The sequence below is a fragment of the Neofelis nebulosa genome, chromosome 4 (genome assembly GCF_028018385.1).
Source record: "Neofelis nebulosa isolate mNeoNeb1 chromosome 4, mNeoNeb1.pri, whole genome shotgun sequence".
NCBI lineage: Eukaryota > Metazoa > Chordata > Mammalia > Carnivora > Felidae > Neofelis > Neofelis nebulosa.
The window spans coordinates 166012726-166032044 of NC_080785.1; the positions used below are offsets into that span (position 1 = coordinate 166012726).

Genomic DNA, 19319 nt, shown 5'->3' on the forward strand with positions numbered 1-19319 from the left:
CTGGCCTCCCCGGGGAGTGGGACGTCCATCTCCCCTCCTTACAGATGAGGAAACGGGTGTGGGCCACCTGCCCAAGGTCCTAGAGCTTGTAGGAGGTGGCAGGGCTGGGATCAGAATCGGGATTTCTTTTTATTTGGTAAATGTTCATTTATTTTTGAGACCGAGGGAGACCGGGCCCGAGTGGGGGGAAGGAGCAGAGAGAGGGAGGCACAGAATGGGAAGCAGGCTCCGATATGTTGGCACAGAGCCCGACGTGGGACTCGAACTCACCGTGCAATCGGGACCTGCCTGAGCCGAAGTCGGACATTTAACTTGAGGCACCCAAGTGCCCCAGAATTAGGATTTCTTAATGGCAAGTGGGGGGGGGTGCATCGTGGGGCCTACAGACCAGTCGCTTCACCCCTCGAGCTGGTGTGCCTGGGGTGGGGGGCGTCCAGTGATGGTGTGCGGGCTTGGGGTCTGGCTGAGGGCAGTCCCTGCATTTAATAATGTAATTTCCTCATTTGTCACTATAAACAATTCTAATTTTCTTCGTCAAAGCCTGCCAGATAAGGCCTCTGGCCAGCCATAAGTGCCGTACATGAGTCCTCTGATCCAGGCCCCTCCTGCGTGACTCCACAGGAAGAGTTTCTACCAGAGAACGGCTGAGCCCATGCCAGCCGAGAGCATAGGTGACCCCGGGCACGCTGGGGCATCCAAGGGACCTGTGCCGGGGGGCGGGGAGGGGGTCTGGGGGTAAGCCGGAGGGCCTGCCTCCCACAAGTCCTGGCCGTGATCCGGCATGGTGAGAGTTAACCTCAGTGCCGCCTGCTGGGAACCTGGATTCCCTTCGTAACTAGGACAGCCACCCCACAGGCTACTGAACAATCACCAGTTCTCCCGGAGTAGCCTGTGTTCCCGCTGGGGTGTTTAGTTTTAAAAGAGCGATCTGAAAATCTGCCCAGCTTGCCGCGGAATCTAGACCGTTAAAGGCGGGTCAGCGCTGGCCTTTGGCGTCCTGCTCGTCTGAATTGCGGCAAGTAAATACCTCGTGGCTACCCCCACCACGGGGGCCCTCAGAGTCGTTTTCCAGTGACAGTTGGGCAAGATGCTGACTCCGCGTCACCTTCTGCATGGGGCCCCCGTCTCTTCTCTGCAAGTCAGAGTCTAGAAACGGGTCTGAGCTTCCCATGTTGGGTGATCAAAGCCATACCCAGCCTGGGGGTGTGGGTGAGACCCGTTTTGAGATCTTGTCACCTGGCTGCAGTTGAGCGACCGCCCTTCTGGGGGGGGAAGGGTGACCGAGGGTGTGACCCGTGGCCCTCAGGCGGGGCACCGCTGCTGAGCTGCCCCAGGGGAGCCTCGGAGAGCCGCGGGGGCGAGAACAGCCCCTTCCTAGTCAGCCGAGCCTGCAGCCTGGGTCTGGCTGACGTGGATGCGGCGTTTGCTAGGCCTGCGGGAACACAGTATTGGAGACGGGGTGCTTTGAGACCAGTCTATTCTCTCACGGTTCTGGAGGCCGGAAGTCCCCGTGTCGTCTGGGCCGGTTCCTTACCAGGCTGTGAGAAAGTCCGTTCCGTACGCTCGCCCAGCTTTTAGGGGATCGCTGACCATCTTCGGCGTCCCTTGGCTTTGTCGACACGTCACCCTGAATTCCGCCTCCGCCATCGGCCTCCCTGTGCGCGTGTCCTTGGCCAAATTGCCCCTTGCTGTGCACACGCTGGTCACGTGGGTTGGGGCCCACCCGAATGGCCCTCATTTTAACTCCATCACTCACATAAGGGCTTTGTCCCCAAATACAGTCGCGTTCTGAGGCCCTGGAGGCCAGCGTTTCAGCACAGCAACGGGGTTGGCAGAGTTTACCCCCCGTAAGTGCTCCTCACGGTTTTCATACATACAGATCTTCCCAGGATGCAACTGCCTTTTTTTTTAGTTTATTTGCTTCGAGAGGGCACAAGCCGGGGAGGGGCAGAGAGAGAATCCCAAGCAGGCCCCGCACTGGCAACACAGAGCCCAACTTGGGGCTTGATCTCACGAACCCTGAGATCATGACCTGAGCTGAAATCAAGAGTCGAGCGCTTAGACCTACCGAGCCACCCAGGCGTCCCCTCCGGGACGTGACTTCTGGGCAGGTGGAGCATTGCTCAACACTTGAGTCCAGGATCTTCCCATTTCTGTGACCAGAGCTGCTGGGGCTGCCGGGGTCTAAATGCCTCCCAGCCGCCTCCGCCCAGGATCGGAGCTGTGCGCGCGCATGCAGCTTGAGCACCGGGTCACGTTCGCCCTATAACTGGGCCCTGCCCCTGAGCAGTGATAGTCTCTTCTTCTTTCTTGTGTTTGTGTCTGAAATGCATCGTATTTTTTTCTAATTGTAGTTGGGTTATATTAGGTCTGATTTTTATGTCAGGAGACAAGGGAGGTGGAACCAGGCGTGTGTTCTAGAAGGGGCCTGCTAGTGGGCACGGGGATTGCTTGCATTTTCGGCTCCTGTGAACGTTGCTTACGGTGAAGGCCGGAGTACGTGTATTTGCTCGCGCACGTTTCCCATTCTGGGTAGGTGCCTAGGCATGGGATTGCTGGCTCCTATGGTAATTCTGTGTTTTAACTTTGGAGGAACCACCTGTTCTCCACGATGTGGAAAAGTTGTGCTTTTTCCACGTCACCAACACGGGTTTTCTGGGGTTTATGACAGTCGTGTGCGGTGGTAAGGATAAACTGTGTCCATCCACGCACTGAACTGCCACCACGTGGACGGCCCTGGAGGTCACTGTGCACAGGGACAGAAGCCAGACACAGAAGGACACATCCCACGTGACCCCACGCACAGGGGGTCCCCAGAGGAGTCCCGTCCGCAAAGGCAGAGAGTAGATGGTGGGAGCCAGGGGTGGAGTGGGGGGGGGGGGGGGCGGGGAGTCAGTGCTTCATGGGGACAGAGTCTCAGTTTGGGGAGATGGAAAGTTCTGGACACGGCTGGTGGGGGTGGCTGCACGACAGTGTGAACGTGCTTGGTGCTGCTGACCTGTGCACTTAGAAATGGTTACATTTTATGCGTATTTTATCACAATTTAAAAAATGTTGAGAGAGAGACACCGAGCGCGAGCAGGGGAGGGTCAGAGAGAGAGGGAGACGCAGAATCCGAAGCAGGCTCCAGGCTCCGGGCTGTCCGCACAGAGCCCGACGCGGGGCTCGAACCCACGAACCACGAGATCGTGACCTGAGCCGAAGTCAGACACTTGACCGACTGAGCCACCCAGGGCCACTAAAAGTAATTTTTGAAGATGGGGGTTCTGTGGGTTACCATCGGATCAGGAAGCACTAGGTGTGGAGGCCAGGAGGGCGGGCTCAGGATCCACCCCATCTGCCTTGTCTTCCCGCAGGGAGTTCATGGTCCCTCTGCTTTGGCCTCCTTAACTGGAAGAAGAAAACAATAGTAGTATTTACCATAAAGAGTCTTTGCGAAGATTAAGTTACTCAAATACGTGAAAAACTCAGAATTGTGGCTGCATACAGTAAGTGCTTAATGTTGACAGGCACTGGGAGGCCCTTGAGGAAAAGGTCCTGGGGTGCTTGCTCGTGCTGTTCAGAGAACCTGGAAGAAGTTTTGAGGCCTGGAGAGAAGGAAGAAAGAAATTATCAGCTCCCCAAATAGAACCCAAACCAGCATTAATACCTTATCAAATGTCTGCACGTCTACAAAAATGTGTCAACCTCATCAACTGCTAAATTTTGTACTCATACAGATTTCATTACATTTCAAAACAGTTGCTAGGTGAAATTTTCTCACTTTGCAGGAATTCCCAAGCCTGCATGATGATTGCCAGTCTTAAATTGTGTGTGTTACTTCTAGTCAAAAAAAATCTCAAACACAAAGTTATAAAAAGCCCTTTGGGTTTAAAAAAAAAAAAAAAATACGGACACAAAAGTCGCCAGCTAGTGGGGACGTAGTGCCTGTAAAGCGATTTGCCGGAGGGGCGCCTGGGGGGCTCAGTCGGTGAATCGTCCGACTCTGGCTCAGGTCATGATCTCACGTGGGTTCGTGGGTTCGAGCCCCGCGTCGGGCTCTGTGCGGACCGCTCGGAGCCTGGAGCCTGCTTCCGATTCTGTGTCTCCCTCTCTCTCTGCCCCTAACCCACTCATGCTCTGTTTCTCTCTCAAAAACAAACATTGAAAAAAATTTCAAAAAATAAAGCGGCTTTCTGGGGGTGAGGGGTGGGGCCTCCACCGATATTCCTGGGGGCGTGCCCCCCCATCTCCCCCCCCCTCCCCCGGCCCCTACTCCCACCAGGTAAGATGCCCCCCTCTTGAGTCATATGGTCACAGGATGGTGAGTCATGGTTTGAATCTGGGCCGTCCCCTTGTCAGGTGGGTCCACAGCTCAGCTCCGCCTCTGGAGCTGTGTGTCCTTGGGAAAGTGACTCACCCCTTCTGGAGCCCACTGCTTTCCCGTGTCTCAAAGGGGTGTGTGCTGCCTTCAGCCGGGCAGGATGTGATGGATGGCCACAGCAGGCCCACCCCACCCCGTGTGCTGGCAGCCTCCTTTGCTCGCTGGGGCGCCGGGTTCTCAGCAACGGTGATCTCCTCCTGTCCCCAGAGTGCTGTGCTCATTTTGGGATTGGAGCGTTTCACACAATACCTGCAGGATAACTGGGTGTGTGCGTTTTCCTGCGGCTGCCCTAACAAATTAAGACAAACTTAGTGACTCGAAACAGCACCAACTCATCATCCCCCGGTTTTGGAGGCCAGAAGCCCCACACTTCAGGGTGGGCAGGGCCGGTTCCCTGTGGAGGCTGCGGCACAGGAACAGGTGCCCCGCGTTTCCGGGTCCCCCTCCCGTGCCCTGTCCCCGCCCCTCCCCCATCCGCAGAGCCCGGCCTTGCCGGAGTCCCTTCTTCGGCCACAGGCAGGGAAGAGCCTCCAAGTTTAAGGGTTCGTGTGATCAGATTGGACCCCCCTGGGAATCCAGGACCTCCTCGCGGCCCGACAGCGCCCGACAGACACTTGCTCGTGGGTCCACCCTGGGATGCGGGGGCCACGTACTGAGGTCACGTGGTGCTGAAGTGACAGTTCCTCCCTGCAGGCCGGACTCGAGGGTGACTCGCTACTCTGTGTGTGCGCCTAACCTTTAGAGTTGACCTCAAGGGTAACTTCCGGTGTCCCTGATGCCATCGGGGCTGGAAGTGGCCCCCGCGGAAGTGAAAGCAGTGCCGAGGCCCCCAGATCACTCCCGGAAAGGCAGGTGACCGGGAGCAGCAGGATGGCCCGTGGCTCTTGGCTTGTTACTTGTTGCCACCAGTGTCGCCTCCGGCAGCAAATCCTGGCCCCACGGGACCCCGTCCTGCTCCGCGGGAAGCTCTCAGGACAGGATCCAGTGAAGTGAGGGCCGTGCCGTGGCACTGGCCACGCCGACCGCCCCTTCCGACCTTGAAGGTCGGGGCTCAGATTCCACCCACCCCGAGGTCTCCCTTCCCACCTGGTCACTGTCACACCTGCCTGTCCTCATCGCGTTCTGTCCACAGCCGGCACCAGAATGTTAACGTCCGCAGCCGTTCGCTGTCTCGTTCTCAGCTGTGTCTCCAGCGGCAGGCGTTCCAAGACGTAGGTTCCATTGTGCTTCAGGGCTGACAAGGCCAGCAGATCAGCAGACGACCGCCGCTGCAAAGAAGGTCTGGGGCAGCTGGCGTGCTCAGTGGTAGAGTGTGTGACTCATGATCTTGGGGTGGTGAGATCGAGCCCTCCGCGTTGGGTGCAGAGATTACTTTAAAAAAATAAATAGGGGTCGAGGCGCCTGGGTGGCTCAGTCAGTTGAGCGTCAGACTCCGGCTCAGGTCGTGAGTTCGAGCCCCGCGTCGGGCTCTGTGCCGACAGCTCGGAGCCCGGAGCCTGCTTCGGATTCTGGGTCTCCCTCTCTCTCTCTACCCCTCCCCTGCTCGTGCTCTGTCTCTCTCTGTCTCAAAAGTAAATAAAAACATTAAAACAAATTTTTTTAATAATTTTTTTTTTTTTTTTAATAAATAGATAAGGGCACCTGGGTGGCTCAGTCGGTTAAGCACCTGACTTCAGCTCAGGTCATGATCTCACAGCTCGTGGGTTCGAGCCCCACATCGAGCTCTCTGCTGTCAGCACAGAATCTGCTTCGGATCCTCTGTCCCCGTCGGACGGCTCTGCCACTACCCCGCTCGCTCTCTCTCAAAAATAAACATTAAATAAATAAATAAATAAATAAATAAATAAATAAATAAATAAATAGAAAGGTCGTTACTCACTGATGCCACGGCAGGAGCAGGGGTGGGGGCGTGCAGGGCCACACGGGGAAGTGCCCGGGTCAGTCAGGCGGAGGGGGCGGGGGTGGGGTGCAGGGGGCACAGAGTGGACAAGGACTTTAGTGTGGTTTCGGGCAGCAGGAACAGTGAAGCCGGGTCAGCAGGCCCAGGACTGCTAGTCTGAGTAAGGCCAGAGGGCTCTGGGGTGTAGGGAATGACCTAGTTGTGTGGTCCTGGGCCCTGGGGTGATAGGGCAGGGGGACATTGGCCCCGAGTGGGACAGCCTCCAGAGGAGAGGGTTGGGGCTTGGGCTCTGTGACGGTTAGTTTGCATGTGAGAGGCAGTCCAGGGTGGGTCGGTGGGTCGTTTTGCTGTGTCGGAATTAGCTGGCCCCCGGGAGGGGCTGTGCCTCCAGGGTGAGTAAGGCCCCCAGTGTCAAAGCATCAAACAGCAGAAAACAAAGATACGGCCAATACACCTGGGCCATGGCAGACACACACTAAATGCTCATCAAGTCTCGGAGAGGAGGAAGAAAACTACACAATAATCTTGTATTTTCAAGTTTTCCAAATGCGTGACCCCTTGTTTGGCCTGTGGGGTCTCTCAAGGGCTGGTGGCAACTTCCCCCCGTTTAGTGCCTGATGGGGGCCCTCAAATCCTCACGTCTCAGTGGCGTCCTCAGGAAACAGCAGGTGGCAGTCTCCCCCGAGATTCAGAGGGCACGCTGCAAACGCGTTCGGACGGATGCAGTAAAGAGGCTGCTGTTTCTGTGAAGGGACTCTGTAGCAAGAGTTACCTGGGGCGGAGGCAGATGCCAGCTTCCCGTGCAGGTTCCCAGGCCCCAACTCAGAACTGCTGGTCTGATTCAGGCCTTCCTTCCAGTCGCCCCTGGGATCCTGACCATTGAGAAGCGCCGTGGTTTCCAGGGTATCCAGACGGTGGCCCTTGCCGGGGAGGGTTGGGTGATGAGACCAAGCCAGGCCAGAAGGTCAGACTCAACAGCTCTGCCCCTCGCCAGCTGGGTGACCTCAAGCCAGTTACCTTGAACCCCGCTGACTTGTGTCAGTGTAAAAGGGGCTGCGTGATTTCTGAGGACCCAAGGAGGCGGGGCATTTAAACTGCTCAGTACTCCGCACACAGCAGGTGCTTCGCCTTTGATGGTCAAGAGTGGCCTCTGATTCTTCGAGAAGAGCTACACGTACTCAAGGCCTTCCACCTCCTTGCCGGAAATACCTCCCCCTAAGGATTCAGTGTGTCCTTCGGACTTGGGAGGGGATGCTGCTCAGTCTCCAGTTCAACCACACCCGTCATCTCGTGATGTGGCATTAGCCATTCGTAAAACGAGAGGCCCGGGTCTGGCCTCCCGATGCCGCGCACGGCGGGGTTAAGTGCCAGAAGCCTCTGGTGGCTTCTTGCGGCCCCACAGTCCTACCCACCTCACGGCAGCCAGCTGTGACACTGCCTGGGCGTCCCACATACCCCGCCATGGAAACCTCGCGTTAGGCGCCTGCGGGAAGGCTCGTAAAAGGCACTGAAGCTTCCCCCCGCATAGATGCTGCTGGCCGCAGAGGACCAAATATTTACCGACTCGGCTGAAATGAAACCCAGCAGGGTAGATTTCACCAGTGGCCCAGAAAACGTCCCCTCACTCCCCATCCCGGGGAAACAGGGCGCAGAGCGGGAAGCAACCCACCCGTCCAGGGTCTCCCCAGCAAGGCAAGAAGAAACATCTGGGCTCGAAGGCACAGCCCTGAACCCTTTCCTCCTCTGTTTAGCAAACGCTTCCCGGATCCTTCCTGTGAGCCGGGCTCCATGCCAGGGACACCGCCATGACCGTGACTGAGACAGACCTGCTTTCTGATGTTCAACAGATGGCTTCAAGCAGCGGGGGGGGGGGGGGTGAGGCCGGCTTCCTGGAGGAGGTGACCGGAAGGGCATCTGGGGAGGGAACAGAATGCGCAGAGTCCCCCAGGGGGGAAAGGGTGTGGCACCTCAAAGGAATAGAGTGAAAAGCTTGGGGACTTTGGGGTCAGACTGGGTTCTGAGGCTTGGGCTGCCCAGGGAGCAGGCCCGTGGGCAATGGCAGGGGGGTGGGGGGGTCCATGGTGGGTTTCGGCAGTTGAGACCCCTGTCCTCGCGGGGTTCAAGGGTGACCATCGCTGTCTCTCTAGGCCCTTCCTGGCTTAGGGTGTTCAAATCCTCATCGTCCCCGTGCCCCTCCCTGCCAGACAAGTAGCACTTCTCGCCTCCGGGCAGCCAGCGTCAGCCAGCCCCAGGGAAAGCGTGAGCCAAGGTGGGTTCCTGCACCAGGCTCTGGCGGAGGGCGCAGATGCGGTCCCCTCCCCAGAGACCAGAACGGAGGCTGTGGGAGCGGCAGGCTGGCAAAGCTGACGAGGTCGGTCACCCCACCCCACCTGGACTGAGTCATGCTGGCAGCCCATGGGTGGCAGGAAGTGCCAAGATGCCATCGGAAGACCAGGGACAGGAGATGCTGCTGATAAGAGGGGTGGGTAGGGAGGGGTCGTTGGAGGCACTCAGGCTCCTCTGTGGAGGAGGGCTGGGGCTCCAGAGGTAGGGGGAGGCACGGGGGGAGGGGAGGAAGAGGGAGCAAAAGACAGAGACTTACAGAGAAGGGAGACAGAGGCTGAGCGAGACACAGAGAGAAAGGGACACAGACTCAGAGACAAAGGCCCCCCCCATGGGCCCAGAGACACCCACAGACCTGCAAAACTGTGGAGTTGAGGGGGTGCCGTGCCCCCTGCCCCCCATGCCCACCGGGTGGCGCCCAAGAGCCGCGCTCTGTGCCCTCAGCTGGCCTGCCTGCCCCGCCTGCTCCTTTCTCCCCGCCAGCGGCTCCTGCACTGGTCCCCCACCCCCACCCCAGTCCGCCCCCGCCTTAGCGGGTGGCTCTGGGCCCCAGGGTGAAGGCACAGAGGTGGGGGCTGAAGCCAGGGCTGGGATCCAGGCTGTCCAGAGCCTCCCTAACCCGGCCAGGTCAGGCCAAGGTCCCGGCTTGCGTGTGTCTGTCTTGGGGTGTGTGTTTGCATTGGTCCGGGGTATGTGTGCGTCTAAGTGTGTGTTTTCATGTGGGTGGGCGTGCGTGTATTTTTCTTGGGGTATGTGCCTAGCAGGCCTCTTTGCCTCGAGGTGTGTGTGTGTCCCAGGGGCTGCGGTGTCTGTGTTTGTCTTGGGGCGGCGGGGGGTGGGGGGGTGGGGGGAGGTGACTATATGCAGCACGTCTCCACGACACCAGAAACCTGCCACGACCACTTCTGTTTGAGTCACCCGGGGAATCCGAGCACTGAGCCTAGGGAGCATTTGCGGATGCTCCATGGGACCGCAGTCTCTCACAGGCCCCTAGAAGACACGCTTCCCAGAGAGCTAGGAACTCGTGTTCCCACGCTGACTGAGTACGATTTCGGTTCTACTAAACCTAAGCACTTACTCTGTGCCAGGCCCTTGCTGGGACACTGCTTTCATGCCGGGGGCTCGGTTTCCTCATCTGTAAAATGGGCCTAAACATTAGCACCTAACGTAGAACTTCGCTCTGAAGTGACTGAGCTGAGTGTTTGTAAAGCTCTTTGGACACAGTCTGGCCCAGCCTATGGACTAGTAGGCGTCAGAAATCATCCCACTTATTCCTTAGAATGACAAGCACATCCATTAAGCTGTGGGGTCAGTGGGAGGCCCCGAAAATCCTCCCTGCCACTCCTAGGGATTCACTGGTTGTCTTTTATTTATTTTTAAAATTTTGTTTTTAACGTTTATTTATTACTTTTGAGAGACAGACAGAGCATGAGCAGGGGAGGGGCAGGGAGAGAGGGAGACACAGATTCCGAAGCAGGCTCCTGGCTCTGAGCTGTCAGCACAGAGCCCGATGTGGGACTCGAACTCACGAACCGCGAGATCGCGACCTGAAGTCGGACGTTTAACCGACTGAGCCACCCAGGCGCCCCCACTGGTTGTCTTAAAAGACCTAAATAGAGTGGATGCTCAGATATCTCTCCGCACCAAAACTTCCTTTTTGGTGAAGTCTAGCTCAGTGGTTCTCAAACTCCAGTGCACAGAAAAATGAGTAGTCTAGACCGTGCTGGGTATATAAATCAGATCCAGGTGCTGTTAGTGGTACTAGGGACCCAGGAGTGAGCAAAACACACAAAAATCCCCGCCCCAGGGGAGCTTCTGTTCAAGTGGGGCGGACACAATAAGTGAAGTCGATCTGTTACTCAACAGAAGTGAGCTATTACCATTGGTTGTTATCCATCAAAGGCTTTCAATACACTTAGCCATCTTGCCTTCCAGAAAGATGGTACTAACTTATACTAGCAATGGACATGAGTACCCATTGCCTTGCATCCTCAAAAAATCAAATATTATCAGGGATCAGATATCTTTCTCAAATATAAGAGTGGGAGAATTCTAGAAGATTAAACACTTTTGTATGTGAGCCTGTCATTTATAATTTCCCGCCTACATCGTTTGGGCGTCCAAAGTAACATCCATGTTCTTTGCATGTGTCTCTCTATTCTCATTTGTTTCTGACAGCTCTTTATATATGAAGGATGCCACAAGAGAGATAGACTAGAATAACACAACTTACCAGCAGAGACCGTCGTGAGCCCTCATTTGCCAGACCTCCTAGCGATGAAATTTTATTGGAGGGGGCCAGAGGTCCAAGAAGTGGTAGCTATGGAGGGCACCCTGACCCGAGGCAAGGCCTTTCCTAGCTAAGGATCAATGTATCCATCTTCTGAGATGGACTCAGCACTGTCAGAGTGTTTTCTAATGCATAGAATAGATCATGCCATTCCCTTGCTTCAAACCCTCCCATGGCTCCCCACTGCCCTTAGAAGAAAATCCAAACTCCGTCCCACGGCCTTCACAAAGCCATTCTACCCCCACACCACATTCTCCTTTTGCCTCCCAGCTAGAGAGGCGCCTGAGCCCTCTCGTTTGCTCACTCCTGCCACGTTCCAGGGGCTCTGCCCCTGCCTTCTGATGTGGCGCTGGGAACGTGATTTTTTTCCCTGGGGGGCAGGGGGGGGGGACCTTAGCAAAAATGCTGCCCCTTGGAACTCACTTTCTCGGTCGTAAAATGAAGAACCAAAGTGAGTACTATCACTGGTCCAGTGAGAGCAAACGCGCCCTTCAGGGGTCAAGGAGTGAACGGGACCTGGTAGGTACGGTGAACACAGCCACAGAGCACCCACGGCTGCCACTTGGTCTGGGGACACCAATGGAGCTCCGACTGCTTACGTGGAAACTCTCACTCCCCAGATCTTTTTTCAAAAGCATTACGCACACGCCAACCAGATTCAGCCTCTGGGCTTCCAGTGTGAGAGACCCCCGATCCAAGGGGATAAAACCAGGTGAGAAATCTCTTCCACATCACAAGAGCATCTGGGATTCCAGAATTCTGTGATGCCAGGTTCAGTGGCCATCGCTCTCCAATTCGGGAACGCTCAGGGGGATGCATTCTGCGGGTCTAGAACGCCAGGCATTCCAAGATTCTGGGAGTCCGCAATTTCAGCGGTCCCACGACTCTGAGCTTCCCAGGTTCCGGAACTCAGGGATTCTCTGAGCTTGTCACTGTCCGCCTGGGTCTCCTACAATCGCCCGTGACAGATAATATAGTGTCTTGAGGCAGAAACCATGATCCCTTTAATCTGGCGGCCCAGGCAGAGGGCTACTGCCTGCAGCCACCTGGCTTTCCTAACGGCTTAATGAGAAAGTCAGAATTAATTGGAACTGGCACCCAACACTCACCGGGCTCGGCGTGGCTGGCTTGGCCTCCGTATGCTCCCAGCGTCCCTGGGCCTCGCTCTGACCTGTTTGAGACACCAGCGGGTGCGATGGGAGAGCCTGAAGCTTAGCCTGACAAGGGAGGTGGCTGGGGCCGGGGTGCCGGTCGAGCCGGCCCGTCCACCTGCCCTAGAAAGAGGGCGCACCAGCCTGGGTCCTCGTTCTCCCATTTCTGCTCTGTGGGCCTTAGTTTCTCTCCTTTGACCTATGGGCTCGGCCTCACAGTTTGCTGCGGGTTACGCGTAAATGGCTCAGCGCTTGTGCGATAATCTGCCCTCGGGCCCATGGAGAGACTACCAGAAGGGACATACGGCTGGTTTGTCATTTCAGTAGCTGTCACTAGAGAGATTATGCCATTTCGCACTGCGAACCCCAAGGCGTGAGCCTGCCCTTCTCCCAAAGCTGGGCCCAGCAACGTGGTCAACGATCAAACTTCTTCATTTCTAGCAACTCGATAGATTTCGTTTTTTTTTAAAAGGGTATTTCGTGGTAGTTTCATTTTTTTTTTTAATTTTTTTTTCAACGTTTTTTAAGTTTCATTTTACATTTCGTTTACTGTGAGTGAAAAGAGGCTCCGTTCATATGCTTGGAAGACATGCATATTTCCTTTCCAAAGACTGTCTTTTGCTGCTTTTTCTATTGGGTCGTTGGCCCTTACTTATTGATTTCTGGGAGCTTTTTACATATTAAGGAAATCAGCTTTTCATCTAGCATGTCTTGGAAAGGTTTTCCTAACTTTGTCTATTGACCTAGGATGTGTGATGTGTGTGTGCACACGCGGGCACACGCAGGAATTTTATATTTGTATGCCATCAATTACTAATCTTTTAATTAAAGGCTTCAGGCTTAATGTCATGCTTCAACACACTGGGATTGTTATTATTTTGAACTCCCATGTTCTCTTCTAGTAGTCTTATAGCCTCTGTCTCTCTCTCTCTCTCTCTCTTTTTTTTTTTTTTTTTTGCACGGGGCAGGCACATTCAGGGGATGGGGACCCACCTGAAATTTATTTTGCTTTTAGGCACTTTTAAAATCTGCATCTGAAATCCGATGATTGTGTAACACGCTGGGTAGCAAGTGCACAGTGGCGTGATTCATGAAGTTAGGTGGCCAGCGAGCCCTTGGCTAGGGTTCTGGTTCTGTCATTTTTCACTGTGTATCCTCAGAGAAGTCACTCAGCCTCTCTAGGCCTCAGTTTACTCATCTGTAAAATGGGAGATGATTGCACCAGGTGACAATTAAGAGAAGCTTTTTTTTTTTTCTTTCTTTCTTTTTAAATCCTATACCTGGAACCCCATCTGTCACTGAGCAGGTGACTTTCCTGTTTGCTATTTTTGTTTTCATCTGCTTTTCTTGGAGGAGTCAAATTGCCCTTCTCTGTGACTACTCCCTCAGCATAGCCAATTAGTGGGCGACTATGCTTCAGGAATATTCTAAGTACTTCACCCCCAGCAATTTGTCCTCATAGCAATTCCCACTGGATAGATGGGGACCTCCAGGACCAGGGAGGGTACGTTCCTTCCTCAGGAACTTCCAAGAGGCAGGATCAGGATTGGAGCCCACACTCTGTCTTGTGCTGGCCTCAGCCTCTCTCCCTCCCTCCCCCCCTCCCTCCTCCTCCTCCCTCCCTTCCTCCTGCCCTCCCAGCCACTGCTGGAGCAGGACTTCCCAGGGAGCCCAGTGAAACTGGCTTCTAAGTACAGACTTAGAGTCACTGAGGTCAAGCCAGAATCCTAGATACCAGAACCGGTCAGTTCTGTCCTGGTAGGTATGACAGTGGGTAGGGGCAGGCAGCAATCAGGGAAGGCTTTTGGGAAGAGGGCGCTTGGATCAGTGGGACTGCAGAGGCCAGCTGGGCCTGAGAAAGGGATTGCAAGGTGGGGGTGGGGGGGTGGGGGGGAGAGAACAAACAAGGAATTGGGGGTAGGCGATCCCCTGCTCACAGCCTCTTGTGGCTGATACTGCCCATAAGTCTTGATTCCCATTTCTCCCCACTAGGCACACATTGAACTAATAGTTGGTGACCGTGGGCAGGTGCCTCCTTAGTGGGAGCGTTGAACTCCTACTCATCTGCCAAAGCCCAAGCTCCAATGCCCACCCATCTGGGAAGCCATCCCCACCTCCTGGCCTTTCCCAGCCTGGGAGCTCCTACTTCTCAAACCCTGAGTGCACAGGGCCGGGAGTGTCTGTGTCCTGCTCTGTGTCCCCACCTCCCCAACTGGGAGACCTCCGAGGGCAGGACCCTAGGTTGAGACTTCTCTGCTGCCCAGCACTGCCCAGACCAGCCCAGACCCAGACTAGGTGCTTGTTGTATGTGTCTCGAAGGAAATAAGGGAATAAATGGGTAACAAGCGTAAACTCCAGTCGCTTCCTTCCAATGCCCGCAGCCTTCCAGGGGTCCCATCTCCCTCCGAGTAAAAGCCCAAGTCTTCCTCCCCTCCCCCCTCGCCTGTCTGTTTAACCTCCCTCCCTCCTGCCCCCGCCCCGCCACCGCTCCAGCCAGAGGCCTCCTCCGCCCTGTTCCTCCGGCGGCGGCCCGGTCGGGACCCTGCCCCGGGGCCTTTGCACTGGCCGCTCCCGCCTCCGCCCGCAGGAGGCCCCTTCCCAGGGCCGGCGCGCCCCCCTCGTCCTTCACGGCTCGGTCCAGACGCCGCCTCCTCTGAGACGCCTCCCTTGACCCTCGCCTCGGTCTAAGATGGCCCGCCAGGCTCCCCTCTCGCTCCCTTCCCTCCCCTCGGGCCGACGCCTCGCGTGTGTGTCCAGACTCATCCGCGTGACGCGCTCCTTTCGGGGCGCCCTTGGCGCGCAGGTGTCCGGGGCGCGTCCCCGCCGGAGCGAGGGGGCGGCGGCGAGGGGCCCCGGCCGGGCGCCGCCGCCGCCGCCGCCGCGTCCCGCCCTCCGGGGCCCCCGCCCGCTCGCCGGGCGTGCCTGGACGGGCGGGCGCGGGCGCGGGCGCGGGCGCGGGCGGGCGGCCGGGCCGGGGCCGGAGCGCCGGGCGGGCGCCATGGAGGGGCTGCGGCGGGGCCTGTCGCGCTGGAAGCGCTACCACATCAAGGTGCACCTGGCGGACGAGGCGCTGCTGCTGCCGCTCACGGTGCGGCCGCGCGACACGCTCAGCGACCTGCGCGCGCAGCTCGTGGGCCAGGGCGTGTGCTCCTGGAAGCGCACCTTCTACTACAACGCGCGGCGGCTGGACGACCACCAGACGGTGCGCGACGTGCGCCTGCAGGACGGCTCCGTGCTGCTGCTCGTCAGCGACCCCAGGTGGCGGGGCGGGGGGTCCCGGGGCGGGGGGAGGCGGGAGGGCCGCGGGCTGGGGTCCCCGGTGGGGAGCGGGGGCCGGGGTCCCGGGGCCGGGAGGCGGGCGCAGGGCCTCTCCGGGGCCTGAGCGCCGGCGACTGTGGGAAGCAGCTGCCAGGAGGCGGGAGGCCGGCACGCAGGGGCCTGGCCCCCCTTCGCGACGCCTCTTCTCTGGCTCTGCCCCCTCCCTCTGACCTGCCCTGGCTGCCTCACCGTCCCTCCGCCCCAGTCTCCTTCCTCTCTCAGGGGCGCTGGCCCTGTGTGTTTCACTTCCGGTCACTGTTCCGGTCTCCGTCCCTGTGTCCGTGGCCGTCTCCGCTGCTTGTGCCTGTGTGACCCTCTCGTCTCTCTGCGTCTCTCTGCCTTCCGTGCCACCCCCCACAGTCCTGCCCACACGCTTCTTTGCCAGCACCCTGACCCGGCCATCCGAGTTTTCCAAAGCGGCGTCTCTGCCCAAGGAGGGGTCTGCGCAGAAGGGCATCTGGGACAGGCACGCACACGGAGAGGCCTGGGGCGGCTCCGGGAGACGGTGAAGGCTGCCGTGTGGCAAGAGGGACAAGGAGGTCGTAGACGTGGGCAGGGGTCGGTCCCAGGGCAGAGGCCGGCTTGGAAGTGTGGGCAGCGGATGGACTGAAGCCAGATGTGTAACCGTGGTTTACGGAGGTCACACTTGCCAGGTTTGGCCCTTAAGGTTTGATCTGCAAGCCTGGGGTGATGCTTTGAGAGCGGGAGCCTCAGAAGCCGGTCCTGGAGGCTCCAGGTTGCGGGGACAGCCGCCTTCCCCGGGTCCTCTGGAAGGAGGGTCTCAGGGGTGGGGTGATTCGAGAGTGGAGGGATGGGGGCTGTCATTTTACATGTTTATTTTATGTATTTTGAGGGGGGTGGTGAGCGGCAGAGGGAGAGGGAGGGAGAGAATCTCTGGGCGGATAGCGTGGAGCCCAACGCAGGGTTTGAACTCATGAGCCGTGAGATCACGACCTGAGCCAAAATCAAGAGTCAGAGGGTTAACTGACTGGGCCACCCAGGTGCCCCGAGGATTGTTTTTTATTTTATTTTATTTTATTTTATTTTATTTTATTTTATTTTATTTTATTTTATTTTATTTATGTTATTTTATGTTATTTTGTTTTATTTTTTCTTATGTTTTAAGTGTATTTATTTTGGAGACAGAGAGAGAGAGAGAAAAAGTGCAGGTGGGGGAGGGGCAGAGAGCGAGGGAAAGAGAGAATCCCAAGCAGGCTCCACACTCTCAGTGCAGAGCTCCGTGTGGGGTTCAAACCCACGAACTGTGAGACCATGACCTGAGCTGAAGTCTGGTGCTTAACCAATGGAGCCAGGTGCCCCCTGTGGGTTGTCATTTTAAACAGGGTTGTAGGGACAGCTTCACTGAGGACGTGACAGTTTGAGTAAAGTCTTGATGGAGGTGAGGGAGGGAATCAAGTGGATATGCAGGCAAAGGAAAGTTTGGGCAGAGGGCACAGTTCGTGCAAAGGCCCTGGGGCAGGACCAGGCTTGGTGTGTTGGAGGAACAGCGAGGAGGCCTATGTGACTGGAGCAGAGTGAGCGAGGGGGAGAGAGGGAGGAAGGGTGGCCATGGAGGGGTGGAGGCAGATCATGGAGGACCTTGGGGGACCTCGTGGAGGACTTGGGTTTTTACCTGAAGGAGATGGGAACCCTGGAGGGCGGTGCGCGGAGGAAAGGAGGCTCTACTCAGGCGCCCTCTGGTGTCCACTGCAGGGAGGACCGACTGGGTGGGGGGGTTGAGGGCAGAAACCTGGGGACCAGGGCAGAGGTCCAGGTAATCGGTGGTGGAGACTGAACTACGAGAGAGCCAACTCACTGTTTTCCCAACACTCTAGGCAGGGTCCTACCTCCGGGCCTTTGCACTGGCTGTTCCATCCGCCTGGAATGCTTTCCACCTGCCCTCCTCCCTTACTCAGCGCTTTCAGGCCTTAGTTGGGGTATCGTCACAGTTCAGTCTTCCCTGATGACCCGGTTTAAAATTGCATCCCGCTGACAGGGCCCACCCCCCACCCCTGCTCTGTCTCTCTCGCTAGCACTTATTGGCAGCTGACTTCTTTAGGTTTCATCAGTTTTTTCACCTCATCTCCTCCCCCAGGCTGTAAACTCGATGAACACTCTATTGTCCCTCCTGCTCTCTGCCGTGTTCCCAGTTCAGTGCCCGGCACATAGTAGGTCCTCAACAAATATTTGTTCAGGGGCTGCTTAGCGCATCTTCCCGGAGCCCTGGCAGTGCCTGGAAGGGGGGGGGGGGGAGGTGAGTCCTGGGCGGGTTCTTGAATATGCGTTGGCGGGACTTTGAGCAGATCACCGCCGTGAGTGCCAAGATGAGGGCTGCATTTGGCCTGCCACATGTATCTTCCTGTCCCCGTCTTTCAGGTAGTTGGTGGAGGTGGAGGTGGAGGCGTGACCAAGGGGACTGGAGGTGACGGCTGAGGGAGCAGGCTGGGGCAGGAGCCCCGACTTCACTCTGGGTAAGTCTCCAGTACTGTTTCTTTTTTTAAAAAAGATTGATTTGCTTTTTTATTTATTTAAGTTTATTTATTTTGAGAGAGACAGCATGAGGGGCAGAGAAAGAGGGAGAGAGAGAATCCCAAGCAGGCTCCACGCTGTCAGCACGGAGCCGGACGCGGGGCTCGAACTCACAAAACCGCGAGATCGTGACCTGAGCCAAACCAAGAGTCAGCCGCTTAACTGACCGAGCCGCCCAGGCGTCCAAAAGATTTTTTTTTTTTAAGTAACCTCTACACCCCATGTGGGACTCAAACTCACAACTCTGAGATTAAGAGTCGCTGTACCGACTAAGCCGGCCAGATGCCTCTGTCCCGTACAGAAAGGACACTGTAGAGTGTAGAGACCACAGATGTGGAAACTGAGGCCCAGAGAGAAGGGACTCACTTCTGTTGACTCTCACCCCACGGCACACCCTCATGATTTTTGCCCCCTGGGTAAGGACGTGGGCCTTACTCTCTCACTTACCGGTAGACCAACATCTGTTGCCCCTAGCTAGCAGGAATGACGTTGCCCCGACTTGCTGTGTGACCTCAGGCAAAGCGCTCCTCGCTGGGCTTCTTAGGAGGCAAGAGTGGGATCGGGTGGAGAGGGTCGGTTGAATTGCACTTTGCCTGCAATTCCTGAGACGGTCACCAGGGGGCTCCAAACAGCCAGGCTCCTGCCATCCCTGTGTCTCTGCCTCCCGGTAGGCACCGGGGCCAGCGGGAAGAAGGAGAGGGCTACATGCGTCACCCGCCAAGTCGAGGATGTTAGGGAAAGGGAAGAAGGAAAACTGGCCAGACAGCTGGTGTTTCACCTTTCCACGGGCCTGGATTGAAATTGTTCTGTTCCCTCCTTGCTGCTCTTGCAAGTTCCGGGCTCCTGGGGGCGTGCGGTGACGTCCCGGCCTGACCAGCTGATGCCTGCTGCCCCAGACACACCTGATCACACCCAGGGGGAGGCCCAGTCCCTGCCGCCCACCTGGGATGTTGCTGCTCCAGCCCAGGCAGCAGGGAGGAGCCTGTGTGACCCCGAGGCCATGGCCCCCCGCTGGGGGCCTCCAGTGTGCGGGGCCTCCAATGTGCAGTCTGCAGTGGGACCCCCGGTGCCATCTTGGAAGGCTCCCGTGTGCAGCCAGAGGGTATGATCCGAAGAGACCCACAGAGGGGAGAGGCGAGGCGCGCGAGGACGTCATCCCTTCACCTTGGACGTTCTCTCCGCCACACCTTTGCCCAAGCTGTGCCCCCTGCCTGAAGCACCTTTCGTGCTCCTCTCGGCCACTCCAGCTCACCTGAGATTGCAGCCTCCTCCGGGACGTCTTCTCGGATTCCCTTCTCACCAGTCAGTGAGCACTTTGTCCTCCTTGGGGCCCACCCCAAGCCCCCTGTACTGCGAACGGCCTTTGCGTGGGGGCCCGAGGGTGCAGCCAGTTACTGGCGAAATCTCAAATGGCTACAGGTGGAG

The 19319-nt window shown here is 57.1% G+C and overlaps 1 protein-coding gene and 1 long non-coding RNA gene across 4 annotated transcripts; one reads left to right on the forward strand and one right to left on the reverse strand.

The window, feature by feature from the left end:
- Nucleotides 1-748: 748 nt before the first annotated feature.
- On the forward strand, nucleotides 749-18925 carry TINCR (TINCR ubiquitin domain containing). 3 transcript variants are annotated; one of them, XR_009261186.1, is made up of 3 exons: nucleotides 749-1019; nucleotides 17461-17836; nucleotides 18728-18925. XR_009261186.1 is itself a non-coding variant. In XM_058728332.1 (3 exons), exons 1-2 carry the CDS (start codon nucleotides 15046-15048, stop codon nucleotides 17465-17467), a joined length of 267 nt encoding a protein of 88 aa, XP_058584315.1. In that variant the 5' UTR covers nucleotides 15001-15045; the 3' UTR covers nucleotides 17468-17836; nucleotides 18728-18925. The 3 variants fall into 3 exon arrangements, 1 of the variants encoding a protein (XP_058584315.1); XM_058728332.1 differs by lacking the exon at nucleotides 749-1019 and adding an exon at nucleotides 15001-15305; XR_009261185.1 differs by lacking the exon at nucleotides 749-1019 and adding an exon at nucleotides 15402-15904.
- On the reverse strand, nucleotides 2336-5825 carry LOC131510792 (uncharacterized). Its single transcript, XR_009261187.1, has 4 exons — nucleotides 5017-5825; nucleotides 4400-4652; nucleotides 3488-3587; nucleotides 2336-3390 (listed from the first exon to the last, which is right to left on the reverse strand). It is a non-coding gene; the product is annotated as an uncharacterized LOC131510792 (long non-coding RNA).
- Nucleotides 18926-19319: the final 394 nt, after the last annotated feature.

Bases quoted from the DNA above. Each gene is read 5' to 3' on its own strand.
- TINCR (XM_058728332.1), top strand. From the start codon at position 15,046: ATGGAGGGGCTGCGGCGGGGCCTGTCGCGCTGGAAGCGCTACCACATC.